General features: G+C 44.0%; 1 protein-coding gene across 3 annotated transcripts in view; it reads left to right on the forward strand.

Annotated features, from left to right (window-relative positions):
• Positions 1-25,217, forward strand: part of HNF1B (HNF1 homeobox B) — a 62,040-nt gene extending 36,823 nt beyond the window's left edge. For 2 of the 3 annotated variants that reach the window (XM_050929383.1, XM_050929385.1), the window contains exons 5-9: positions 8,528-8,691; positions 12,707-12,839; positions 13,476-13,667; positions 16,632-16,750; positions 22,564-25,217. In XM_050929383.1, the coding sequence (XP_050785340.1) occupies positions 8,528-8,691; positions 12,707-12,839; positions 13,476-13,667; positions 16,632-16,750; positions 22,564-22,584 (629 nt within the window). In that variant the 3' untranslated portion in view covers positions 22,585-25,217. Of the gene's footprint in view, positions 1-8,527; positions 8,692-12,706; positions 12,840-13,475; positions 13,684-16,631; positions 16,751-22,563 lie in introns of all 3 variants that reach the window. The other variant, XM_050929384.1, reaches the window with a different exon arrangement.
• Positions 25,218-25,710: the final 493 nt, after the last annotated feature.

Genomic DNA, 25,710 nt, shown 5'->3' on the forward strand with positions numbered 1-25,710 from the left:
TGCCTGGGCAAAGCATAAAATATGGCTATCTTCTATTAGGCTTTTTATACTAACATAGCTGAGAACGCTGTGTTCTGCTCCAAAACTACTGAGTGCTCTTGAGTGCTTAAAGCCAATCAAGATATTTAGGGGACACTGTTAATCATAATAATTTAATAATCCTAGCACTTATCAGCGTTTTACAGACATTACATATTTAATCCACCTAAGTAAGTGAAAGTATCTGCCTAACATTGGTGCTGCATAAGTGACAGTAATTATCCCCCTTGAGTGGAAGGGGAGATCCGAGGCAGAATAGTTGAGTGGCTTCCCAAAGGTCAGTAAGACAGCCGTGTCCGAACCAAGAGAAGAACTGAGTTAGTCCCATGCTTAGACCACCTGGATGCACCTTACGCTTTATTTCAATGGTGCAGGACCCAGCGAAAAGCTAGGGGTATGATTGTCCTCATCACATACACATACTGCTGCTCACTCTCAGCAAGCTAGCTGGAGTCAGGGCCGGCTCCAGGCCCCAGCGCGCCAAGCGCGTGCTTGGGCCGGCATGCCGCGGGGGGCACTCTGCCAGTTGCCGAGAGGGTGGCAGGCAGCTCCGGTGGACCTCCCACAGGCATGCCTGTGGAGGGTCCGCTGGTCCCACAGCCACAGTGGACCTCCCGCAGGCGTGCCTGCGGATGCTCCACCGGAGCCGCGGCACCAGCGGACCCTCCGCAGGGACGCCTGCGGGAGATCCACCGGAGCTGCGGGACCAGCGAGCGGCAGAGCGCACCCGCGGTGTGCCGCCATTCTTGGGGCAGCAAAATGGCTAGAGCCAGCCCTGGCTGGAGTATAAATAGTGATATAAATGTAGCCATTCTGGGTAGTGGCAGTGGAGGCATGGCTGAGCTGTCTCAAGTACGTATGTACCCGCCAGTTTCAGGTGGATTTCTACATGCTCAGGCAGGCTTCTGCTGCTTCAACCAGTGCTACTGCAGCTATCCTGATGTTTATATTCATGCTCGCTCTCAGCAAGCTACCACAAGTATGTATATACGAGCAAGGGAATCACATCCCTAACTCGTCGTGTAGACATGAGCCTAGTGCAATGTTAGCAATTATTCACTTCTTCATCATGTAGATACTTTCCACACAGGTAACGCTGCTGTTTCTCTGAAACTGACCAAGCTGGAGAACCTCTTTCTCCCTTGAACCTATCTAAAAAATTCCACTAAGCATGAATGTCAAGACTACCATCTTTCTTAACACCTCTAGATGCAGTGTTGCCAACTCTCATTGTTTTATCATGAGTCTTGCAAGATTTGGTGTTTTTCTTAAAGCCCCAGCACCTGGAGTCATATGATTATGTGAGAATCTCAATTTTTTGTTTTTTACTTAAAATAAAACTTCTTACCCTCACAGGGGCAGAAGAAAGCTTGAAAATATGAAGTCTAAAGGCTCAAAAACCAGAAGGCAAATAAAAAGAAAGCCAAATGCATCATTTAAAAAAATAATTTTTAAGTCAATCACATTATTGGGGGGAGGGGGCCTGACACATGACTTTTGAGACGCAGGGTTGGAAATATTGTGATTTTTGTGTTTGTAACAGAATCAGTCCTTGTGGGAAAACCCTGCTATATTTAATAGAGATTGAAACAACTGTCTAGGATTTAACAGAGAATAATATCCTTACTGCAGAATTTTATAGTATTTCTTAAACCTCTAGAAAGAGTCTCATTCTCTGTAAAATACTACAGGTTTTTCGAGTAATTTCTATGGAATCCTGTTATTGGTTTGCTCCCTAGTAAGTTAAATGGGGCTTTTCCATAAGGAATCAAATTGTATTTTTGCTTCCTACTAAAGAAAACAGGAGCTGTCTATCATTTATAGATTTTTTTTAATATAGCTTCCCCCCCTTCTTAGTTTTATCTCCCCTCCCATTGTTTAAATAATTTGTCAGATTTTCTGACCCAACAGCAGTTGGAACACACTTTGCATGAGGTTAGGAATACAGGACAAGAATGCATGTGACAGTGCTTTAGTTGCGTAATGTTTACCCTGTTCGTGGCTGGGACAGTCACTCAGACTGGCAAATGTCTACCTGACAAAGAACATTCTTCCATTATCAGGGATGGGAAAGTTGCTGGGGAAAAACTAGGAGCCAAAGTCATCACAGGAGGATTCCTAACTGTTCAACATGTTTAACCAGCTGACGCTGAACATCTAAAGAAAAAGAGAGAGAGGCCTCTTCATGTTCATTCTGCACTCTTTTGTTGGGCAGTGTTTGATGAATCATACAGATTTTCTCCAGAGGTGGTTGCATTTAGGTGGTGGATGGGTGCATATGTGTCATTTTGGTGCTTCCTCAGTGGGTGATGAACTAGATGACCTCTAAGTTGACTTCCAACCCTACATCTCTATGCTAATTTTTAAAGTCCTTTGGGATCCTTCAGGAGGAAAAATGTCATGTCAGATAATTATAATCCACCATCATTCATTTTTCTTTCTTTCACCACCATTGAATCATAGATATTTTTTTTTAAGGCCAGAAGGAACCATTAATGATCATTTAGTTCTTAGACTTTTACCCACTGATTTCTGCATCAAGCCCACCAACTTGTGGTTGAACTAACCCACCTTGTGACCCTTGGACTTTTTCTCCCCTTGGTTGAAATAATGACCAACGTGAAACTTTGCCCAGACTTTTTCAAATTTCTTGTGAAGTTTGTGTAAGTTCCCTTGTTATCCCCAATCACCCCGTTATCTTTCATTTTTGCTACATCTGTACTGCTAGGTTCTGTCCGGAAGCAGGAGTATCAGAAATCTCACAAAGAAATCGGCTGGGTTTGTAGCCCCTGGCAGCTCAGTTAATGCAGAGCTGCACTTAAGCCACCTGGTGTATCTGCAAATTGATCATTTTAGAGTTGGCAGCTGGGCAGATGCCTTCCACGTGGACTGTAAGGAATCTTATTTTTCTAATTTATATGGGGCTGCCACTAAGCTGCCCTAAATGTTTAGGGCAGTGGTGATTTCCTTGGGTCCTTCTCACATGAAGAGCCTGATATTTTCACAACTCCTTGTCACTACAGTATCTGTGAGATTCAGGGATTTGTGATGTTGTCACACCGTCATATGATGGCTACACATGTCCTGGCAAAGCTGCAATCATCTCTCCTACAATTCTTCCGTAGCTCCGAATCACAGCCCTTGCAGTGGCACAAGGCCATTAAGAAAGGAAGGTAGGTAGGTAGGTAGGTTAGTGGGCGGGCAGGAGGGTAATGAGACTTGGAGTAGAGCTGTACAAATAACTGACTTTTGGTCCGCTGGCCATTCTGAAAAATTGAGGGCAAAATATTTAATGTTAACCCAAAATGAATTTTTTTTTGAATTTTTCAGTGAAACAAAACATTAAAAAAAAAAGTTACAGAGCAAATGATGCATTTTGTTCGATCAAAAACCAAAATGTTTTGTTTGTTTTTTGAGCTTTTTAAAGCATTTTTAAAATGAAATTGAAGTGCATTACAAACCAAAAGGTCTTTTCAAATTGCAAAATCAAAGTGTTTCATCTTGAAAATGTCAAAATAAAATGTTTCAATGTCTTGGGATTTTGGGAGGGGTGAGTTATTGTGAACTGAGATTATTTTGGTGAATTTGACATGAATTTGCAAAATATTGCAGTTGACCTGAATCTGGATTTTATTTTTATTTTTGTGGGGGGGGAGGGGGCGGGAAATGTTTAGCTGAAAAATTTCACCTAGCTCTAACTTGGAGCATTTCAAAGATGTTTGTAAAAACTTGTCGGATTCTTGGCAATGACAGATGCTATGTTGTCAATATTCGTCACATCTCAAAGCTTTGCGGTGGCCTGTGTGAATGAGTTGGCGGTCTCACTCCAGTTTCTTACTGAACGGGACTCTACATCTCAGCTGGTGCTATCTAGCATTCTTACTGGGAGTCTCAGTACAGAGGCTAAGGATGGAACGGGCCCTGGGACTGAACCCCTTTCAGACTCTTTTTGGAGGTGTTGTTCCTTTCAGTCAGGGCTGAGGAACAATGGCAAGGCAATTACAGCATGAGCAGCAGAGATGCATCTGTTCTATGAACAGACAGAGGCAATGAGGTTCCAGGGCTGTCGGTCCTGTACCTGTCACAAGCAGTCACTTCTATCTCCCAAGAGAGTGTCTTAAACCTATTTGTTTGTTTAAGACTACATGTAGTGCTTGACTGTTTATAATAAATGGCTTTTATGCCGCATTTGTCAAGGCGGCCTTGTAAAAGCGGCGTTTGTTTCCAGTGGGTTTCCTCAGTTAATTATTTCTAATCTGCTGTAGATGCCTTCCAGTAACATACTGCAGGTCCTATGGTTATCGATGCAGGGGATTTTTTTAGCCAGATTATATTTATACTGAAGCATTGTGCTAACTCCAGACTGGATTGTTGGTGCATGTAGACTTTGATGGGCTGAGATGTCCTCTTCCCTTTGGAGCTGTCATTCTTTTATTTCCCTGACACGATCTGTAACTCACAAGTGTCTCAGGACTGAGTCCGGAGTGGAAACATAAAGGCCTGGAAGGGAAGTCAGAACCAGACTGCGCTGGGCTGCTAGGAAGACTTTTCAATAGCTGAGAGAATCAGGAGATGGGGGACAGAAAAGGGCAGTAGTCATCTCATAGGACACAGATTCACTCACCTCACAGTCCAAACCAGTATAAGACAGGAGTGTCCAGATGTATCTATAGCTATAACTGTGGGTATGTCTATACTGCAGTCACGGGATCTGATTGGGGCTTGAGTAGGTGTATCTGAGCTAGCTTTAACATTGCTAGCTTGGGTTCTGGAGTGGTGAAGCTGTAACAGCACAGGCTTAAGCATGGCCCATCCAGAACCCTGGGTAATTACTCGCTGACTAGCCCATGCTAAAGCATGGGTTGCTATGGCTTTGCTGCTCTGGGACCCACGCTAGCTAGCTCAGGTACGTCAACTCAAGTTGCAGCCATGATTGCAGTGATTTTCACCCAAATTTTAGACCACGCAAGTAGATGAAAATACTGACTAAGGTAAGAAAATCCAATATGTAACATTAGGAAATGTGTTCCTAATAAGTTAATCGAAGTGTAAATGCAAGGCCGTCTGCTAAAGTAAAGCAATGTAGTGGAAGATACATATGCATGCTTAGACGTGTGTACGTACTGTTAATGTTTGTAAACCATACATTAAACTGCTTTGACTTTCAATACTCTTATTTTTCTCTTATTCGGTGCTTTTTTTTCTGTCTTCCTGTTCACAAATAGCAACCCTGATATTTACCCAGAAAACTGAAGTTAATTTTTGGCCCTGATTGTCAGCCATTTTTTAAACATTGTCATAAACACTGACAAATTCCTGAGTATGAGACCTTGTTTGCAGTTGTAGGGGGTTCCTATCCAGTTACACTGGGGAGAGTGTCCATGTCATTAAAAACATCATCACAAATAATTCTCTTTGGAATGTCGCTGGGTTGTCTCACCAGCGAGGCCCAGATACCAGGGTGAAGGGCACACTGCAACTGGCTCCCCACTCACGCAGACCCCACTGAAGCCAGTGGTGCTCTTGGATGATGTTGGTGTACACCTGCACAGATCTCACCTCATGATCAGGGTTCAAGATAGCAAGACCAAGAACTGAATTGATATGGGATGCCCTCTTGCCCTGAGAGATCGCCCAGCCGCAGGGAGAGGGGCGGTCATAGATGGAACAAGGTGGTGAATCTTGTTTGGCCACTGTCCATTGTGCAGATAAGTAGAGGCCTTGAGTCACCAGGGCACCAGCCTGGCAACTTGCACCAGGACTAACATTAAAAACAATTTTAGTGACTTAAGAACTGGGTGCAGGGGAATCTGGGAAGTGAGTACTGGGGTTCTTCCTGGGTCAGTCCCCAGGCCTGCTGTCAAGTCTGCAGTTAAATAACAGCAGCTGGGACTAGATCAGAGGTGACATCGTTTTTCCATGTGGTTCCCTGCGAGTCCTTGACTAGCTTTGGCCTTCTCCGCTGAGGGTTGTCTTTACAACCCATTTGGGGACAGAACTTTGACTGACAGTAAAACAACCTTGGGGCCTTTGACTCCTGGGTGCATGCCAGCCTGTCAGCACACATTGTGTACTTTCTCTCTTGTTGGCTTTCTCTCATCTAGCTTTTACTGTGGGGGAAAGATTGTAAACATCTGTGGAAAGGTGTCCCTTGCACAAAAGCTCTCCATCAAGGGTTTTACAGCCTTGAAACGCCTCAGCCCAGCAACGAATACATGTTGCATAAAGTGCAATTAGACAGGTTTAAGCCGTGCTGTGCATATTCTGAGCACTCTCATTCTGCCTGTCGCTGTTCTGATGCAATAGATGGCGTGACTGCAGAGTAGTGGGTAACCTGTCTAAAAGAACCGGTGGTGTAAAAGCAAATTCAGATGCAACAACAGCAACATATTTTAAACCAACGTGGTTTAGAGTTGCCCTCTGCGTTTTGGTTGCTGGCTTTTTTGCATGCAAAACGCTGCATTTGCACATAGGAATGGCACTTGCATGCACAAACTGGGGGGACGAGACATCCAACTGTCTGATTTACACATGTAAATAATTATGAAAACCAAATTGCAGGTGCAATTAAGACCTGGCTGAGGGCACCTTGGAAATTTCACCCTAACCTGAATTTAGGAAGACAGGGGAGAAACATTCCCCAATTCTGGCTAGCAAAGCACGTAGCACCGGATTCCATGCATCACCGGCTTTCTCTGACTCTCTAACATGGTTCTGAAATAACTGTTTGCTAGAAGGAAGAGCATTATGGATAACTGCATGTGAATGAGCAGCCCAAACAGTCCTGCCTTTTCTTCAGAATTCCTACATCTGTGCCATCAAAATGAGAGGTTTTAAAAGCAAATGCTAAGCAAATTAAATTGATTCAAACCAGGGCTGAGAAAGTAAGTGTGAAACAAACCAAAATCACTCTGAGACCCAGATTCTAAGTAATATAGAAGACACAACTGAGCAGAACGAAGGCGCAAAAGATTTCAAGCCCCTTTCCCAACGTCTTGCTCTCACTGCTTTTGTTGTCAGCGATTAGAGAGAGATGAAGCAAACTCAAAACTTACCCCCAACTTTCCCCCTGCCTCAAACATTGTGGGTTCAGATAAAACAGGCCCAAAGCAAATTTCTGGCTCTGAAGAGCTCTTTCTCATGAGCAGGGCCGGCTCCAGGGTTTTTGCCGCCCCAAGCACCAAAAGTAAATAAATAAAAAAGCTGCGATTGGCAGCAATTCAGCAGCAGGTCCTTCCCTCAGAGAGGGAGTGACAGCCCCGCCACCGAATTGCCGCCAAATGGCAGGATGTGCCGCCCGCGCCCCCTTCATTGGCCACCCCAGGCACCTGCTTGCTACATTGATGCCTGGGGCCAGCCCTGTTCATGAGCTTTGGAGTGTTAGGAATCTAGATCCCACTTGAGCCCATCTCGTGTGGTTCTTGTAAGAAAACACCAGTAATGAAGCCTGGTGTTTTTGCAAGCGCACACGGAAGGCTAGTAACAAAGGCACAGAGCAACAAGATCATGAACTATCGTGGCTGCCTTGGTAATGGATGTACAGAGGTCTCTGACAGTGTGGCATTGGAAGAGTTTTATCCCGGTGTCTTTTATTATTATTATTATTATTTATTTTAAATAAATGCCTTGAAAAAATGACCTTTTTTCTCCCCAGAAACATCATCATATTATGCTGACTGATTGTTTGCTGCTGTTTTAACCTGTCTTATATAATGAAAATGCTTTGACTAGGGTTGCCAACCCTCCCAGATTGGCTGGGAGTCTCCCAGAATCGGAATTGATCTCCCGGAGGCTACCGAAACCAATCTGGGGGATTAATATGCCGCTAAAAGTCCAGTCAGCGGTGCAGAGGGGCTAAAGCAGGCTCCCTACCTGCCCTGGCTCCTCATGGCTCCTGGAAGTGACCGTCATGTCCCTCTGGCTCCTAGATGCAGGGATGGCCATGGGGACTCTGCACACTGCCCCCACCCCAAACGCTGACTCCGCAGCTCCCATTGGCTGGGAACCGTGGCCAATGAGAGCTGCAGGGTCGGTGCTGCAGGCAGGGGCAGCGCGCAGAGCCACCTGGCCGCCCCGAGCCTTGGAGCTGATTTCCCAGTCGCTGGGAGCTGCCCGAGATAAGCACTGCCCAGTCAGCGCCTGCACCCCTTACCCCCTCCCGCGCCCCAACCCCCTGCCTCTGCCCCCTCCCATACCCCACAGCTCTTGTACATCCCATTCCCCTGCCCCAGGCTCAGCCTGGAGCCCCCTCCCACACTCCGAACCCCTCAGCTCCATCCCAGCCCGGTGAAAGTGAGTGAGGGTGGGGGAGAGTGAGCGATGGGGGGGATGAAGTGAAAGGGGGCTGGGCCTTGGAGAAGGAGTGGGGCCTTTGAGAAGGGCCAGGGCAGGGGTGAGGCAAGGATGTTTGTTTGTGCAATCGACCCCATTTATGACTGTATGGCAGCTAGGGGTTGTTAATACACCGCACTTGGCCTTGTTTTTACAGGCGTCCGATACAGCCAGCAGGGGAACAACGAGGTCACTTCCTCTTCAACAATCAGTCACCATGGCAACAACACCATGGTGACCACCAGCCAGTCCGTCCTACAGCAGGTTTCCCCAGCAGGGTTGGACCCAGGCCACAATTTACTCTCGCCTGATGGTAAAATGGTGAGTACACCTGGCCTATTGTAGCTCCAAAGCTGATAAGATAAGAGGGCCCAGCAGGCAAAACAAACAAGCCTTTTTTTTAGTTTCACACAAGGCCCATGTTAAACAATGAAGCATTGTAGGGCTGGAGGAGGGGGGCGGGGTAAAAAAAATCCCAGCTGCCAGGAGTCAGAGGCGGCGCTCTGACCGTAGCTTTCCCCGCCAGGTAGTGGTGTACATTCTGAACCCAGCCAATAAACCTGACACAGGCCCGTTCTCATTTTATTGATTGAATGCCTTGTAAAGTAGCACAGTGGGTGGATCACTGTTTGTTTTTCGCTGCCGATGACATTCGTGTTGATAAAATGCTCATTCATTTATTTTTTTTCTTAAGCCCAACAAAGTTCTAAGTTTCACCAGGGAAGCAGTTTCTTTACAAGCAAGCCCTTTCCTCTGTCTGACCCCAGCACACACACACATGTAATCTGCTGCTCGATGTGTGTTACTGGTCCTCCTCTGCACCTGGTCCACAGAGGATAGGAATCTGTTGCTGCTCAAGACGAATGGAATAGTTTTGGCCAAAGTTTTTTTCTCTTTGGGGGGCAAAAATTACAGATCTGGTGACACCAAAACATTTTGTGAATTCATAGTGATTTCGCCTAATTGTCTGAAAATCTTTAAAAAATTGAAATGTTTTTCCTTTTTTCAGTTTGAAAGGGCTTTTTTATACCAAAATAATCTCTTCTCTTTTTTTAAGACCTTCAAAACCAGTTCAGAATGTTGGATAGCTGAACAAAATATTTTGATTGACCTAAAAAGAAAAAAAATTTCAACTTCAATTTCCCAAAAAATCTCAAAAAAACCTTAGGCTTTGGTCTGACCCAATTTATTTTTTAACATTTTGAAAATACCAAGCTCTAGTTACAGACCCAGTAAACAAGGCTCTGTAGTTCAAGCTGTAGCAGTATATGCATTTAACTCTGGAGGTCCCACGGTATTAGAGAGACAAGATCAGTGAGGTAATATCTCTTATTGAACTAGCTTCTGTTGGTGATGGTGGCCCACACACAAGCTTTTGAAATATAAATGAGTCCTGGTCATAATATAGATTAAGACAATGGAAACTGGCTTCAAGTACTTCCCTAATGAGAGCCTTTGAAAAAAGATATGTGGCAATGGGTAATAAATATCAGTGGGCCCAAACTACATAATCTTAATCCAGATTCCTAACAGCTTCCTACAGTAAAAGCCTTTCAATCCAAACATTAGGTTTGACTCACTGCAAGGAGAGAGCTGGATTTTGCACACGACCCCCTATGTTCAGATTTCACATGCCCCCAAAATTTGGGACATGCATTTCTAAGCAGATCACGAATAATCATAGAAAATAATCCAGAAGACTAGATGACACTTCAGGCATTAAAAATCAAATGGACAAAATGACTGATAAGGCATTGTGAGCCTTTCCTTTTAAAAGTCAGGAGAGTATTCTGAAGTAGTAGTCTAAATATATTATTTATTTTTTTGTATTGCAATAGCGACTAGGAACCCTAGTCACAGAGAGGAACTACATGGTGATAGGTGCTGTACAAACGGAATAAAGACTGTCCCTGCCCCAAAGAGTTTACAGTCTCTGTATAAGACAAGAGATAGCAGGTGCATAGACAGACAGACACATGGAGGTAGCACAATTAGATGAGATTGGTCAGCAGGATGATAGCCAGTGGTCTTTACGCTCTAGCTGCTTACCTGTTACTAAATTTTCTGTAGCCATCACAGCAAAGGTGAGCTTTCTGGAAGGATTTGGAGGAGGACAATGAGGTAGTTTTGCAGATGTTTACAGGCTGCTCCTCCCAAGTGTGAGGGGCAGCCTGGGGGAAAAAGCACCACGGTGCTTGTTTTGAAATTTAACAAGTTACAGTTGAAATGGAACCAATTTTAACCATCACAGAAACATGCACAGCAGTAAAAGCTTTTACCCATCTTCACGCAGTGCTCACCCAGTCCCACTGAGTGCAGGATGCACAGCACCATCAACAACATTTATAGTCATCGATTAGTATGGAGCTGTCATCCCATTTATTTCTGATCTCCTCCGCAGAGCTGGCTAGTGCTTGCAAGTTATTTAACACAAATGTGCTGTGGGCTGTGGTTTCCAGTGAGTAAACATGTTTCTCTAATATCCCATATCGAATTAACAACAGCCAAGGAAGTCATTGCAGCTTAAGATAATGTTGTTTGGGTTTTTTTGAGGCACTCGCTATTGAACCTATCAAGAGTTTGGGCTTGTCATTGTTTTATGAGCCTTCATTGCCTTTTACCATCACAGCTATGGCAAACTCAATGGAGGGTTGTTTTAATGATGTGGTTTGAATACTTTCTTCGTCATGTGATCTCTAGCTTGTTTCTTTTGGTTCAAGTTTTTGGTCCTAATCTCAAATTTGAAATTAGCCCAGACTGCAGGAGTTCCATGGTTTTGTGACTGATTGTTTGACTTGCATGTCCACTGTGGGGTAAGCTGGCCTTGAAGAACTTTTTGAAAAGGGAAAATACTGGATAAGAAAATCTGACTCATTCTCATGCTCTGAAATGCATTGATATATTTGTTTCAATTGAAGCAAGGCCCATGTCAAGCTCACATGTGCATGATACACTTGCAAACCGAGACCAAAAATTTCACACCTGGAACCCCGAAGTGTCTCTAAATCCACACTGTGGTACCTAAATAAAGTGGACTGATTTTTCAAAGGGCTGAGTACCTGAAGCTCCCATCGATGTCGGTGGAATTTGTGGATCTTTAGCACTTCTGATAATCAGACTGGTTTTATTTAGGTATCTGAATACTTGCCTGCATCAGGGACCCCAATTTCAGACACTGGTGCAAACCTTCAGCATTGTAGACAAGGAAAGCACAATATGCACTGGGAAAGCTTATTGTGGTGGCAAGCAGTTGGCCTTGTCTGCACCAGGGGTTGCAGAAGTGCAGTTATACTGATGGCTATAATTGGGACATCTCTCCCATCCAGACTAGGCCTAAATAACCTCATTTCAGGCACCCGCGTATGAACTATTGGGTTGCTGTCCAAAACCATCAAAACCTCGATTCAGCAAGACGTTCACATAAACATGTGTCGTAACTTTGAGCACAGGAGCAGTCCCCTTGAAGTCCATGAGACAAGTCACATGCTTAAAATTGGGCTTTTCCTTAAGTACTTGCTGAATTGGAGCCTAACCCTAACCAGACTCACTTAACTAGCATTCCTCCACCATAGAGCCTGTTTCAGTATTGGCAGCTGCAACAGTTCAAAAATCTTGAGTCTGGCCCCCTAAAATGATGAAACTGGCTTAAAAATTAATTAAATTTTAAAAATTAATACATTTGGGGTCTGTTCTTTGCCTTTGGCATTTTTAACCTTTATGATTCAAATTTTGCACCGTTATTTTGTAACCATGAGGGCTAGAAAGTTATTGAGTTTTTGGTGGTGGTTGTGGTTGTTGTTTTAATGAATCTCAGACTCTCCCATAATCACATGGCTCCAGGATCTGAGGCTTTAAGAATAAAACACTACCAAGAAAATTGCAATGAACTCTCAAGAACTGGCAACATTGCTGTTTACTCAGAAAAGGCCTGAGCACAAAAGATGGGAGCAGTGGAAGCAGGTTTCTTGAAATGCCTCTCCCTGTTGCTGCTGTGGTTTATTTAACTGTTCCTACTGCAGTAGTACCTAGGAGCCCCAGTCATGGATCAGGACCTCTTTGTGCTAGGTGTTGTACAAACAGAGAACAAAAAGCGAGTTCCTGCCCCAGAGAGCTCCCAACTGACACAAACTGTGGATTCCCCTGACTGACTGAGTCACTTTCCGTGAGATGATTTTGCTTGACTTTTTTGTGAGCGGCCTAGTCATGCATGAAGGGAGTCATTTCTGTATGGCTGGCCCTAGCCAAAGTCACTTTCATTTGTCTAGAAGCTGTTCTGTCACCCAGCTCCTGTCCATTGCGCCTCTGATGTCTGTTGTCCCTTTTGGTTTCTTGACAGATCTCTGTTTCAGGAGGTGGGCTGCCCCCTGTAAGTACCCTGACCAATATCCACAGCTTGCCCCATCACAACCCACAACAGTCTCAGAACCTCATCATGACACCGCTCTCTGGCGTCATGGCAATCGCGCAAAGTAAGTGCCTCACCGTGCTCTAGTTTCAATACACTCCTTTTGATAGGGCTTTTATCCCCTCGGCTAATATGTTTAGAAGCAGTATGTGAGTAACTCCGTTCTGCAACTCTGAATTCCCCCTCCTCTGTAGTTCCAGCTGGATACAGTAACATTCTTCACTCCCAGCACTAACGCACTTTGTGGTCTTTTGCCACATGCTATGGTGTTTCGCCACCATGTTCAGAGGGGAAGGGAAGCAGTGGCTATAGGCCGTGAGTGAAATCCTGGCCCTGTTGAAGTCAATGGGAGTTTTGCCATTAAATTCAGTGGGTCCAGGATTTCACTCAGAATGTTTAGGGCCTGATCTGACCAGCTGCTCTGGGCATAAACTAGGAGGAACTCCACTGAAAGCTGTGAGAACAGATGTATTTGAGAGGGGGATAAAACCCTTTGATTTTTTTTAACTAAGGTTTACTGCACACCCTGCTGCACAGCAGAGAGAAGCAGACCGTGTACAGCACAACCCTTGTGGGTATCTCCAATGTATGAAGATAACATTCATCTAGATTTTTATTCCACTGCAGCAGCCATCTCTGTTTCTGACTCCACCGGCACTGAAATCTTGACATGTTGTTTCGTTCTCCTCTGTTCTTATAGGTCTAAATACTTCCCAGGCGCAGAGCGTCCCTGTTATCAACAGTGTTGCCGGAAGTCTGGCAGCTTTACAACCAGTCCAGTTTTCCCAGCAGCTACACAGTCCTCATCAACAGCCACTCATGCAGCAGTCGCCCAGCCATATGACGCAGCAGCCTTTTATGGCCACAGTGACTCAGTTGCAGAATTCACACAGTAAGGATCTTGTCAGGTATTTGTTGAGGCCTGAAGGGAAGGATTTAGCTGCATTATAATTACCAATTGTCATAAATACATTTTGAATTAACTTTGCTTTCTCTCCTCCTTGCCCTCTCCACCCCTCCGGCTAATTGGTTTTAACTCATGACCTGGGTCATCTTCTCCGGCAGGTGTTAGGACATTTCCTTTCCTTTCCAAAGTAGATTGTGGGGGAATCACAAACTCTCTAGCTAAAACAGTCAGATAAAAAGGGTGCATCATGGAAGAATTTTTAATCTGAGAGAGCATCAGGGGAATGAAAACCCCAGAACTTCACCTTTCAGGACTATGTGAGAACCCAAAGAGGAAGTGACTCAGCTTTCATCAGAGGGAGCCAACACATGGCAATGAATGTTGCCTACTCCCCATTGTTACATCCCTCCCGTCTCACCCTTCCATAGTACGTGTATTTGCTCCTCTTTTAGAATACAGAGTGCGCCTTCCCGCTGCATAAGCTTATTCCTTCATACTCAGCCTGCAAGTCCAGGAGCCAAATTCTGCTCTCGATCACAGGTGTAAATTCAGAATAATGTCAATGAAATTATTCCGGATTTACATCAGAGCAGAATTTGGTTGAGGATCTTCCGTTTATGTCCCCATAGTGCCTGTGCTTGCCTGCACTGTGCTATCCAAGGAGATTTTGAGTTCTTCTCTAACTGCAATTGATAAGATCACCCCTTTAAGGTGCACTCAACGTGATCATTGGCATTAGGGGGCCAGGCAGGTGATGAAAAACAAACAGGTTTAGCTCTGTGGACATTTGGGCAGGCAACAGATGATAACTCTTTTTCCATATGGCTGTATTTATTGGCTAGGGCTTTCAAAGGGAGTCAGTAAAAGTCCATAGGATTTAAGTGCCTAACTCCCTGAGTCTCCTTGACAATCCCAACCATTTCATTTTACTTATTATGGTCTTTGCACTTTGGGGAGGAAGTTAGAACATAGGTATGTGGGGGAGGATGAATTACCCCTATGTTCTGCAAATGATGCCTTTGTTTTTATGTCTGTTTTTTTTTCAGTTGAGCTTTTCTCATATTACAGTTCTACGAACAACAATTTTCAGATTGTGGCCTAATTCATTTACACTCTCATGATCATTGAAAAAAAAAATTTAAAAATAGGTTATGACCTAGATTAGAGTAAGAAATCTTGTGTGTCCAGGGTTTCCTTCCCCAAATTATTGGGATTGTGTTCTGCAAGATGCTTAAATGTACAATGCAGTTGAGATGCCCAATTGCATAATATAAGTGAACTGCAATTTTACTATTCTCCAAGACCCCAGTCTAATTGTAAACTAGTGTATGCTTCCGTTACGTTTACTAAATTTTCAGGTGTAGTTCACCTGTAGCATGTCTCAGGCTTAACAACAAATCTCTTTAAAACATCTTGCCTAGTCCTTATGACTAACAATCTGTTCTGCCAAATGGAATACATGGCCTTTATTCCTGGCTTTTAGTTTTACCGGGCAGGGGCCTCATGTAATTAAACAATAAGCCTTTGGCCAACTGAGGAGCAGCAGAGACTTTGAGGGGAAGACTCTTCCAGTTCTCCTTGGCCAGCAGGTTGGTGATTATAACATAGGTCCTTGAACTGAGGTTTGACAGCAGCAGCAGACGGAGTATCTTGCTAAACGCTAAAGCTGGTCAGAAAAGGAGGTGGGGTGTGTGTTTGTTTTGCACAGAAAATTTGGATTTTCAGCAAAATATTTTGTCCAAAAACTAAAATAGTTAAGATTATGAAATACTACCATGGTGCCTCATGGGAGTTGAAGTTCAGGAACCTTGTCAGTGCTTCTATATCCTGGGAAATTTCCCAAAATCTGGGAATTTTTGAGTAAAATGTTTTGAATGAAAATTCTCAATTTCCCAAGCTGAAACATTTTACTCACAAATTCCCAGGTTTGGGGAAATTTCCCAGGATATAGAAGCACTGTAAAAAGCTTTATCAGGGAATTTTTCACTAGATTTGGGAAATTTTTAGTGCTAGACTGGGAAAAGTTGGCATCACCATATAGAAGCACTGCACCTAGTACATCCATTCCTCTCTTCACAAGGGTCCCTACTTAGACTACATTTCCCAGGATGCATCATAGTCTCTTCTTGATGAGAGAAGGTAGTGCATCCTGGCAGTTATATGGTGGTAGTGCATCATGGGAGATGAAGTTTGTCTGGGGAGACCAGCCATAGAGAAGAAATAAAGCATGAGGAACCTGAACTACAACTCCCATGAGGCACTGCAGCAGCATTTGATAACTGAAATATTTCAGTTTTGGGGAATTCCATTATTTGATGAAAAATAAAAAATTTCTTCAGCAAGCAGATATTTTTTGCAAAAAAAAAAAAAGCTGAAAACCCAATTTTCTATCAAACATTTTTTGACAAGCCTTTCAAAACAACCAACCAGAGTTAAGAATTTTTTTTACCTTTTTTTCTGGCTGAGGAGAACAAGATGGGAAGTTGCTTCACACTTTTCAGTTCGACAAAGAGCTTGCTTCTTAATTCAGGCATTTCCATTCCCGGTCAGCCTGGTAAACAAAACACCCATTTACTTCATCTAGGATATTTGCCTATGCTGTCTCCAATGCTCTTGTCCATCACTCCTGCTCATTGTCTTGCTTGTGCATTTGGTTCTCCAGCAGAATGGCCTACCAGAAAGTGGTCTGAGGGTCTACAGCTGTTGGATCAAACCAGATTATTTTAATCCTTCATCTCTCCACATGCTGCTGCAGAGAAATCAGGTGGATTCTCCAGACCTCTAAGGAGGATGCCAAGCACTCCTCCTTATTTGTTTTTACAAAACCAAACAAACAAAACCAACAACCCACAAATGTGTTGGAAACCTTTTGGCTTGACTGCTTTGCATCTGCATGAAGACTGTAGCTGGCATTTATATGATTGTTGTCTCTCTCCTTCATTTTCATAGTGTATGCACACAAGCAGGAGCCTCCCCAGTATTCCCACACTTCCCGGTTTCCATCAGCCATGGTGGTCACAGATACCAGCAGCATCAGTACATTAACCAATATGTCTTCCAATAAACAGGTAATGGCGCATGCTGGGAAAAATGGGATAGGATTCTCTCAGTGTGAATGGTGTATTTCCCTGGTATGCTTGTTGCTGCTAATGGGAGTTTAAGCCAATACATTTGGTGGTGAATAGACCCCAGTGTCTGCTTCTCAGCTCCACCATTCTAAGAGTGATATTCAGGGACCACACCAGCATTCATAAAAGCTGATCCAAAGGCCTGTGTGTTGCTATTTGTGGATAGTGTTTGATATTCAGGATACCAGGATGACCAGTCCATTATATAAACCACAGCAGCTGAATGTTTTGTGTGGAAATTAATGGGTGGTCTCAGGATTGTTCATAGTGCACAAGTGTCCATGTTGGTAACTGGCATTCTTACTGGCAGACTCAAAGGAGAGGGCCCAGCGTGAATGGGCTGTGGAGAGTGAGCGATCCACCTACCTCTATCTGTGATCCCAGTGCAGAGTTAAGGCATGTTGGCAGATCTGTGTAGGGGAAAGCTTGTCCTTGCGTGGCTTGGGCTGTGCTATTCAGTGTATATATGGAGGATGTCACTCCACTCTCCAGAGCTCTCAACCCAACACCTGTCACCCATTGGGAATCCAGTTCATTTTCTTCTTGAAACCTGGCCCCAAAAATGGCTAGCATGAGGAAATAACACCAAGCTGTGCTGGTTTATTATGACTTGTTTTAAAAAGCATAAGGTGGGTGAGGGTAACTTCTGGTGGTGAAAGAGCTACACAGAGCTTCTTCAGATCTGGGAAAGCTACCCAGAGTGTCCCAGCTAAATACAAGATGGAACAGATGGTTTAGCATACGTAGTTAACACATAGATTCTAAGACCATTGAAAATGAAGTGGCCCATTAACTCCCCTGTAGTCATAGGATAAAGAGGGAGATTAGTGGGTTACAGATTGTTGTAATAAATCATAAATCCCATGTCTTTATGAAGACCATGTTATTTAGTGTCTAGCAAAGTTATGAATTCAAGCTCCCAGGCTTGTCTTTTGAAGGTGGTGTGTAGAGCCTTTGATAAATGCAGCAAAGGCAATGGACCAAGTTCATCTCTAGCATAACTCCATCAAAGTCGATTTAACTTCCTTGAATCAAAATGACTTTTTGGTGTCATTCAAGGCTTACTGAAAATGACAGTGAATGATGATATTGAGAGACCGGCTCTAAACTGCAAGCGAGACAAGCCAGAGTAACTGTCAGAGTCATTGGAGTTAGACTGAATGTACATGAGTGGAAATGAGATCCAAATCTGGGGCCAGATCCTCAGCTTGTGTATATCAGCATTGAAGTTATTGGGCCAAATCTCCAGCTGGTAAAAACTGTCACACCTCCATTGAAGTCCATAGAGCTATGCTGATTTATACCAGCTGTGAATCTGGTCCACAGCCCCCAAATCTTTATTGGTGTCACACCAGATTTACATCAGTGAAGGTGAATCAGGCCCTACATTTTTAGTGTCCAGATCAGACAATAGCCCTTTAAAAAAAAAAAAAGTGCTCTGGGGACTGTGAGAAATATGTGGCCCTTATCGATTACTAGATAAATAGGAGACAACCTTGAACTTGTATCCAGATTAACTTTTATTTTTGCTAAGCTCTGACGGTGGGAAGAGAAAAATCTTTGCAACAAATGCACAGCAAATAATGTTTGGAATTGCTGCCTGGGTTCATTTTCACTGATGTCCTTAAAGTTTCCCTGCGAGGTTGGCAAAGGGAAGGCTCTGCCACCATAAAAACATGAAAGAAACAGGATTGTGTAAGACCAAGTACAATGACCCAGACGCACAGCTGGTGTAAACTGATGCAGCTCCATTGGAGTCAGTGGGCCAGATCCCCAGTGGGTGTAATTTGGCGGAGCTCCTTTGAAGTCGATGGAGATACACTTATGCCAGCTGATGATCTGGCCCCGGGTGTGGGACCCGCCACAAAACGTTTCTCTCACAAAATGGAAGGTGAAAGTGTAATTCCAAATCCCACTGCCCCTGCGACTCCTGTCAGGTTTCCCACTCTTTGTAGTGTGCAGGGAAAACATTTATCTGTGCCCACAAATCTCAATCAGTCGGGCAATCAGGCGCATCAGCACTCCTAGGGAATACCATTTCCTTTGAAAGACTTTATCAATCCATCTGGTGTGCGCTCAGCCCTAACTTCTCTCTTGATTAATTATCCTGGCTTACCCCTAGTTGACTTTGATGCTTGCTTGTTGAAACAAGCCCTCTGAATACAGGAAATGTTCTTTTAATCAAAATAGCGCATGATGCTACCCGCTAGGCCTGTCATGGAGCCTAATGACGGCTTATGCCCTTCGTTGGAGAGAATGATCAGCCTACCTTGAAGCATGGCTGGCCAAGATAATCAAGCCACTCGTTTCCCTCCCCCCACGCTCACACTATTTTACTTGAATTTTTTTAAATGTACTCTTGTTTTATCCCCTGCAAACAAGCACTGAGCATAATAAGCACATACCACGTTACTCAACCATAGCACCTGATCATGCAAATTGTACTGAACATAGAATGAAATTTCTCTATAGGCACAGGCCAGGCACCAGGCAAGTGAACCACTTAAGTCCCATTTTAAGTCCACAAGAGTAGGGCTAGCATGGGAGTTGAGGGATGCAAGGGTCTGTGCACTGGAATACATTTCACCCTCAGCAGTCCCCAGCAAAGCTCATTAGTAAGCGTCCAGGCCCAAGTTTGCATAGATAGGCCCGCTTTTCTATGATACATTTTGCAAGCACCATTTGACCATTAGCGGCAAAGACGAGAAATAATTTTCATCTTAAACATCATTGAATATTTTTTTCACGGCCACCTACTGCTGTTAGCAAGAGGGGAGCAGAATTCTGAAGAGAAGACATTAAGGGACTGTTCCAAAACCCGCGGAAGTCAGTGGGAGCCTCCCCCTAGATGGGGGCTTTGGATCAAGCCCTAGGACACCAGCTGATCATTTGACCAATTTACGCTCTATTTTGACATGACAAAAAGAGTCAAAAGGCTTTGTTTAATAAAAAGGTTTTTACTTCCTGATCTCATACGTGTCATTTCACAGTGCTCCTTTGATCCCCATCCTCAAACTGGTTGCTAACTGGAGTTTTGCTCTGAGTGTTCAGAAGGATATGAGCGCTGATGTTGAAAACATAATGCTAGTGGTTGCCATGGTAAAGTTCTGTGCCAAGCCACGTGCAAGTAGACACACTCACCTTAAATGCACAAGGCCCAGGGCTAAAATAGCTTCGTATCCATCCACAGCTGAATGCGTAAGACAGCCTGGCCACCTACTCATTGCACATACACAGCGATGAGAATTAGTCAGAACCTTCATCTCCAAAACTTACATCTTCTTGGGTTGAGGCCTGTTGCCAGAGCAGTCAATAGAAGGAACCTTATATACTTGAGCAGATTGACCATCCCAGCCAATAGTGGAGAGTGGTGCATACAAGCGGTGGCTTAAATAGGTCAGAGTAGGAGGAGGAGCCTACCATTTTCTTGGTAGCCACTGTTGTGGTGGTGGTGTGTGGTGAAGAGCATTATAATATCTTATGAGGATGGGCTGCTGCAAGAGGAAGAGAATGGGTGCAAAAGAAGAAACATATTTGGAAGGAGTTCAGTGTGTGTGTGGAAGAGGGCTAGAAGAGAGCATGCCCCAGATGGTCTCCACTCCCATTCCTAAATAGACAAATGCCACTGTTTAGACTTCATCAGAATGGAAAGTCTGTATTGATTGACAGACCAATAAAAATGGGAGGCCAGGGTGCACCTTTCTCAAGAAAGTCTGAAATGCCCAATGCAAATTCCTGTATTTATAAGATTTTAAGACATTTCGCAGGAGAGATTTCATGCAAAGCCTATCTGTGGTTTATCTTCCCTCTTCTAGCCTCTCACAGGATCCTTCCAGCTGAGCAAAAGTGGATGGGGCTTATCTATGTAGCTTGGTGGTAGGCTTTGCCCTCTGAGCTATACTACAGCCCTCCCTCTCCTGCCGTTTGGGCCAGTTGTAGTGCTCTATCCCCATTCTGCTGGGAAGCAGGAAGAGGAACACCGCCAGTGTCTCTTGCTCAACAGTGCAGAATGCCATGTTAAGCGGTTAAGCCACCCTTTTGGGTTGGGCTCGCCAGCTTCAGCTCTGAGCACCACACTGCTGATCTCTTATCAGATGTTTATGTTTAGACTTGGAAGGGGTAAATAACTCCCAGTTCCTTTGACAACACTTAAGGCTGAGCCACCATTTTATTGCATTAGCAAACATCTGATAGCGGTGAGGCCCATCCCTAATGACATGTCCTAGAGGCCTCCTGGCGGCTCCTTATCTCCCTGTTATGATGTTTCACTGAATCTACAAGGTCACCCCAGGCTTTCTCGTTCTCCACCCAAAATCTGAAAATTGAAGAACTGAGTAGGTGAGATGGGAGGGAGTGGAGAGTGAAGGATCATGGAACTTCCAGCTCTGTCCCTCCTGCCCTTGTTCAAATGGGTCAGTGTATGCTCTCACCTCTCTCCCTCCTTTGGAGCTTCTCTTGAAATGCAGCATGCGCCTTGTCAGGAGTGGGGCTGGGGAAGTGAGACGGGAAGAGAGAGGATGAACCGAGCAGACGAGAAAAGAAATGGCAGAGGGGCATGTTGTACACAGTGTCTTCTCTCTAGTCAGTGCTGGTGAGATAAACTAGAGACAGCAGTCCTCCGTGTAGCCACCACACAGCAGAAGCAGCAGCAAGGCAAGCATCTCCTCTGCTCCCCAATGGTCAATATACCTCAATTCTGATCTGGAGGGACCACCTCTAGGTGCAAGAATTGAGTCCCATTACCCACTTTCTGCTGAGAGTGCTGGTAAGGCAGCACCAGTTGCATGGATGATGTGATGTGGACACCTGCCTTGTAGGCACGGAAGCCCAGCAAGTTAGGAGCCTAAATACTTGTGTGGATCTGGGATTGAGATCCTCAACTCATTTTACGTAGGTCACAAGAAAGCCATCAGAGGGTCATAACTCATGGCCTATATGTAACATGAGCTGCCCCCCAAATGACTTTTAACTTGTGTGATTGCATTTACTCAGCAGATCTCCATACGCTTGGCTGATCTTGGCAGCATTGCAAAGGCAAATGAACTGGTCTTGGAACAATTTCTCCCATAGACTGGGCACACACAGGCCCTTTTTTGCAACATCTGGCTTGAAAACTATTTTCCCACTGTGTTCCCCATTGCAACTCTTGAGACCTTGGGCATGATCCAACACCCACTGACTTCAGTGGGAGTTGGATTAGGCTCCGATGACTGTCCTTAACTACCAAGTCAGCTGACAGGATTGGACCCAGTGTACTGGTTGCATAAAAATCTTCTAAGAGCTATGGACCCAATCTGCAACCTTGGAGTATTTTCCCCTTGAGTTCATTGAGGCTAATGGGAATTGGTATAAACGGGACTGATCTCTGGGATCTAGATCCTTTAGGTGACTAACTCTCATTCATTTCAAGGGGAGTTGGTCTTGAATACTTTTGAGGATCTTAGCCTGGGTCAATAAACGGACTTACTGGGATGTGTAGAATACTAGCAGAATTCTGTGGAGCTGAGGCTGCTTGGCACATTGGAGCCTTTGTGCAGGACAGAATGTTCTGTGCCCATAATATTATGGAAGGAAAAGGCAGCGTACGAATTACTGTCTGTATCACACTGAACGTTTTATGAACACCTGAATGGTCCTGAAAGCTCAATCCCGAGTGTCATAAAATCATCCAGGTCCAGTGACTCCACCTCTGCACGTTGCAACACTTTTTTGTACGCTCTCTAACTCATGCCTCCTGCTTCTTTCTCTCCCAGTGTCCCCTGCAAGCCTGGTGATGTTCCACACCTCACTTATTCTGCACCTAGCAACGGGAACTTATTTTCCACAACATCACGCCGGTAACCAACGAAGTGCGAGGGGTGTTGCCATAGTGAAGCTCAGCCAGCTTGTCTAGTGCCATAGCGAGACGCCCATTAACCTGAAAAAGAGCTAGAGCTTCAAGACTTAATAGCCACCCTTCTGTGACTTGACAGGACCGAAGTGCCTACTCCCAGAGACTGTGCTTTTCCATTTCCTTCACGCAGTATTTCCAAGAGACGTCTTGAGGATTGTAAGTATTTGCCTTTGAGAGGGCAGTGGCTCTCATGAGAAAATTAAGAACAAAATGTACTGATGACTGGCAGAAGAGGAAGACGAAGATCAAACATATTTAAGTTATATTCCTTCACCAAATGGACTGATGAGACTTGGAGCTGTTACTTGGAGTTTGGAAGAAGGAATCGCATGTGCTGTTGAACTGAGCCAATTAAACTGTAAATATAGATAAACTTCTCTCCTCTCCGATCCTTCCATCTCCATCTATAAATATAGAGTTATATTAAAGAAGTAAATTTTGTCCAATGGATGTAAACTACTGTAATTAAGTGCAATTTCCCCACCTGTATATATTGCCAACATTTTTCTTATTTCTCTTTTTGTAAAGGTCAGAACTGAAGGTTTTTCTTTATTTTTCTTTCTTTAAATGAACAAAATCATGAGGAAACACCTGGGCCCAGTCAACGATGATAGTCAACCAGTGTTTGTGAGGACAAACATAAGCTCATCCTTTGTACAGCTGCTACTAAAGGCTGATAAATTGTGGTTTGGTCAATAGTCCAGACAAATATGAACCCAAATTTAGTGAAGGACCAGGAATGAAATACATAACCCAATGGCTGGCTCCGCAGTGACCATGAAATGCACCATCTATCTGGTGGCTACTGCCAATATTCAGAGCTCAAAAATTTATGATATTCCCTGACATGTAGGCATTTTGAGTGAAAATGTTTAGGGGCAAGGGAAGAGGGAATTAAAACCTGTGGACTGCTTTGGGAGTTTTCAGCTTACAGGTGTGGGAAGTTTTCAAGGAAGCCTGTAGCATTTGCTGCTGTATACCTGAATGGGCTGGTAACCACACTTTTTAGTGGGAGCTTTCTACACCTCCAAAGGGGTTTAGAGAAATCCTGATCTTCTTTGGAGTAGGAGGGAAAAGTGAGAAGTGAAATCCCAATATCACCTCAGGAAGTGGGAAGGAGTTTGGTGTCTAATATCACCTGGTCTTCTGCTCAATAAAACTGTGAATATAAGCCAGTTATTTTACATTGTACATAACTGTAGGGCAAGCCTTGTTAACTTTCCTTTTCCAATTAACAAGCCAAGGGCATAGTTCTGATGCCACTTGCTCGCCTGTTGCTGGCTTTCCCTCCTCTGCAATTGGATAAAATATCTGTAGTGCCAGGAGTGTGAGTTTTTCATGCTGACAGCCACATATGTTGCCACTAAGGGCCTCGTCCTACCATGACTCAGATTGAGTAGTGTCTTGCTCACCAAGTAATGTCTTTGAATTCAGTAGGACTCCGCATAGTGTGAGGTACTACTTAGTCCAATATGGATAAAGGTATCACAGTCTGGCCCTAAACTGGAAATGTACATGCTGGAAAATGACCATAAAAGGGCTGTGGTGGCTTTGAGGGCATATCTCCATTGCCACCCGTTGATGCACTGGCAGGTGCTATATTGGCCTGTTCTTTACTTGTTGGCTGTAGAGGTATTTGAGAAAGTTAGTTCCAGGAAGAGGGGAGAATTATTAAGCAAAAGGTCCATTTGGAAGGGGCTCGTAGCTAACAAATTTTTATCTCTTCCCATTCCAAATTCATTTCAACAGAACACTGAGGTCTAATCCTGCTTCCTTTGAAATCAATAACAAAACTTTCCTTAATGTCGGAGGGACCAGAATTAAGGCCTTTGGCAAGGAGACCAGATGATCTACTAGTAGCCAGAGGGGGAGCGCACAAATAATAAATTCCTCTGGGTCCTCCTCACTCCCAAGTTTGGGGATACTGGACCTTTTCTCCATCCTGCTAACCACTCTAGAATGTAAATCAGACAACTAGCATCTCCCCAGCTTGTAGCTACTATAGGAAAAATGGGATACTGGGCCAGACCCTCAGCTGATTGTATATCAGTGTAGTTCTATTGAAGTCAATGGAGCTACACTGATTTACGCTAGCTAAGGATCTGGTGTAAATTTTTCAAAAGTGCCTAAATCCCATTTTCAAAAGAGACTTAGGAACCTGCATCTTGTTTACTTGAAGTGAGACTTAGGCTCCTAAATGCCTAAGTCACTTGAAAATGGGACAGGCGCCTGAATCACTTAGACACTTCTGAATTTTTTTTTAATCTGGTGCCTTAATTCCAGACTCCATGAGCAATTAAAAAGGGTAAACCTCATTAGAGTCTTCCTATGAACAGAATGATCAATACTAAATATAAAAGCAGCAGATTCTCTTTTTGGGGCAGGGACCATCTTTTCCTTTTGTGTTTGTACAATGCCTAGCACAATGGGGTCCCGATCCTCATTGGGATTAGTAGGAATTATTGGACGACAAGTAATAAATCATTATGAACTGGAAAGCAATCTTTGGAATGAAATTTATTTTGATGTATACTATAATTAAATACCATTTCTTCTGGCTCCCTGTCAGTGTGTGATGTATATCTGAGGCCCAGGTAATATTGCATTAATAGCCTCATCCCTTCATTGACAAAAACAAGATGAATTTAAATGTTTGCAAAGTAATTCTAGGGTTGACATGTCATAAGCACAAGGTGAGCGCTTGTAACCGCCATAGTTGTACTGCAGATGTTGATTCAACAGGCGGTGTGGAAAGCAGAATGAGTCTTCTCATCAAAGAATAAAGCTAAATGTTTCCCTCGCTCTTGAAACATTAATCTCCATTTCCAAGTGACGAGATTTAATAAGTCAAATATTTCATATTAATATCACAGAATAAAATGTTACTTCTGGAGCCCATTTCTTTGTCAGATTATTCAGGATTGCCAACAACCCAAAGTTTAGGAGTGTTTATATCTGGGATTTGGATTCACTCCATAATAAAGACAGGGGCCATTTACAAAGACCA

The sequence above is a fragment of the Gopherus flavomarginatus genome, chromosome 19 (genome assembly GCF_025201925.1).
Source record: "Gopherus flavomarginatus isolate rGopFla2 chromosome 19, rGopFla2.mat.asm, whole genome shotgun sequence".
Taxonomy (NCBI): Eukaryota; Metazoa; Chordata; order Testudines; family Testudinidae; genus Gopherus; species Gopherus flavomarginatus.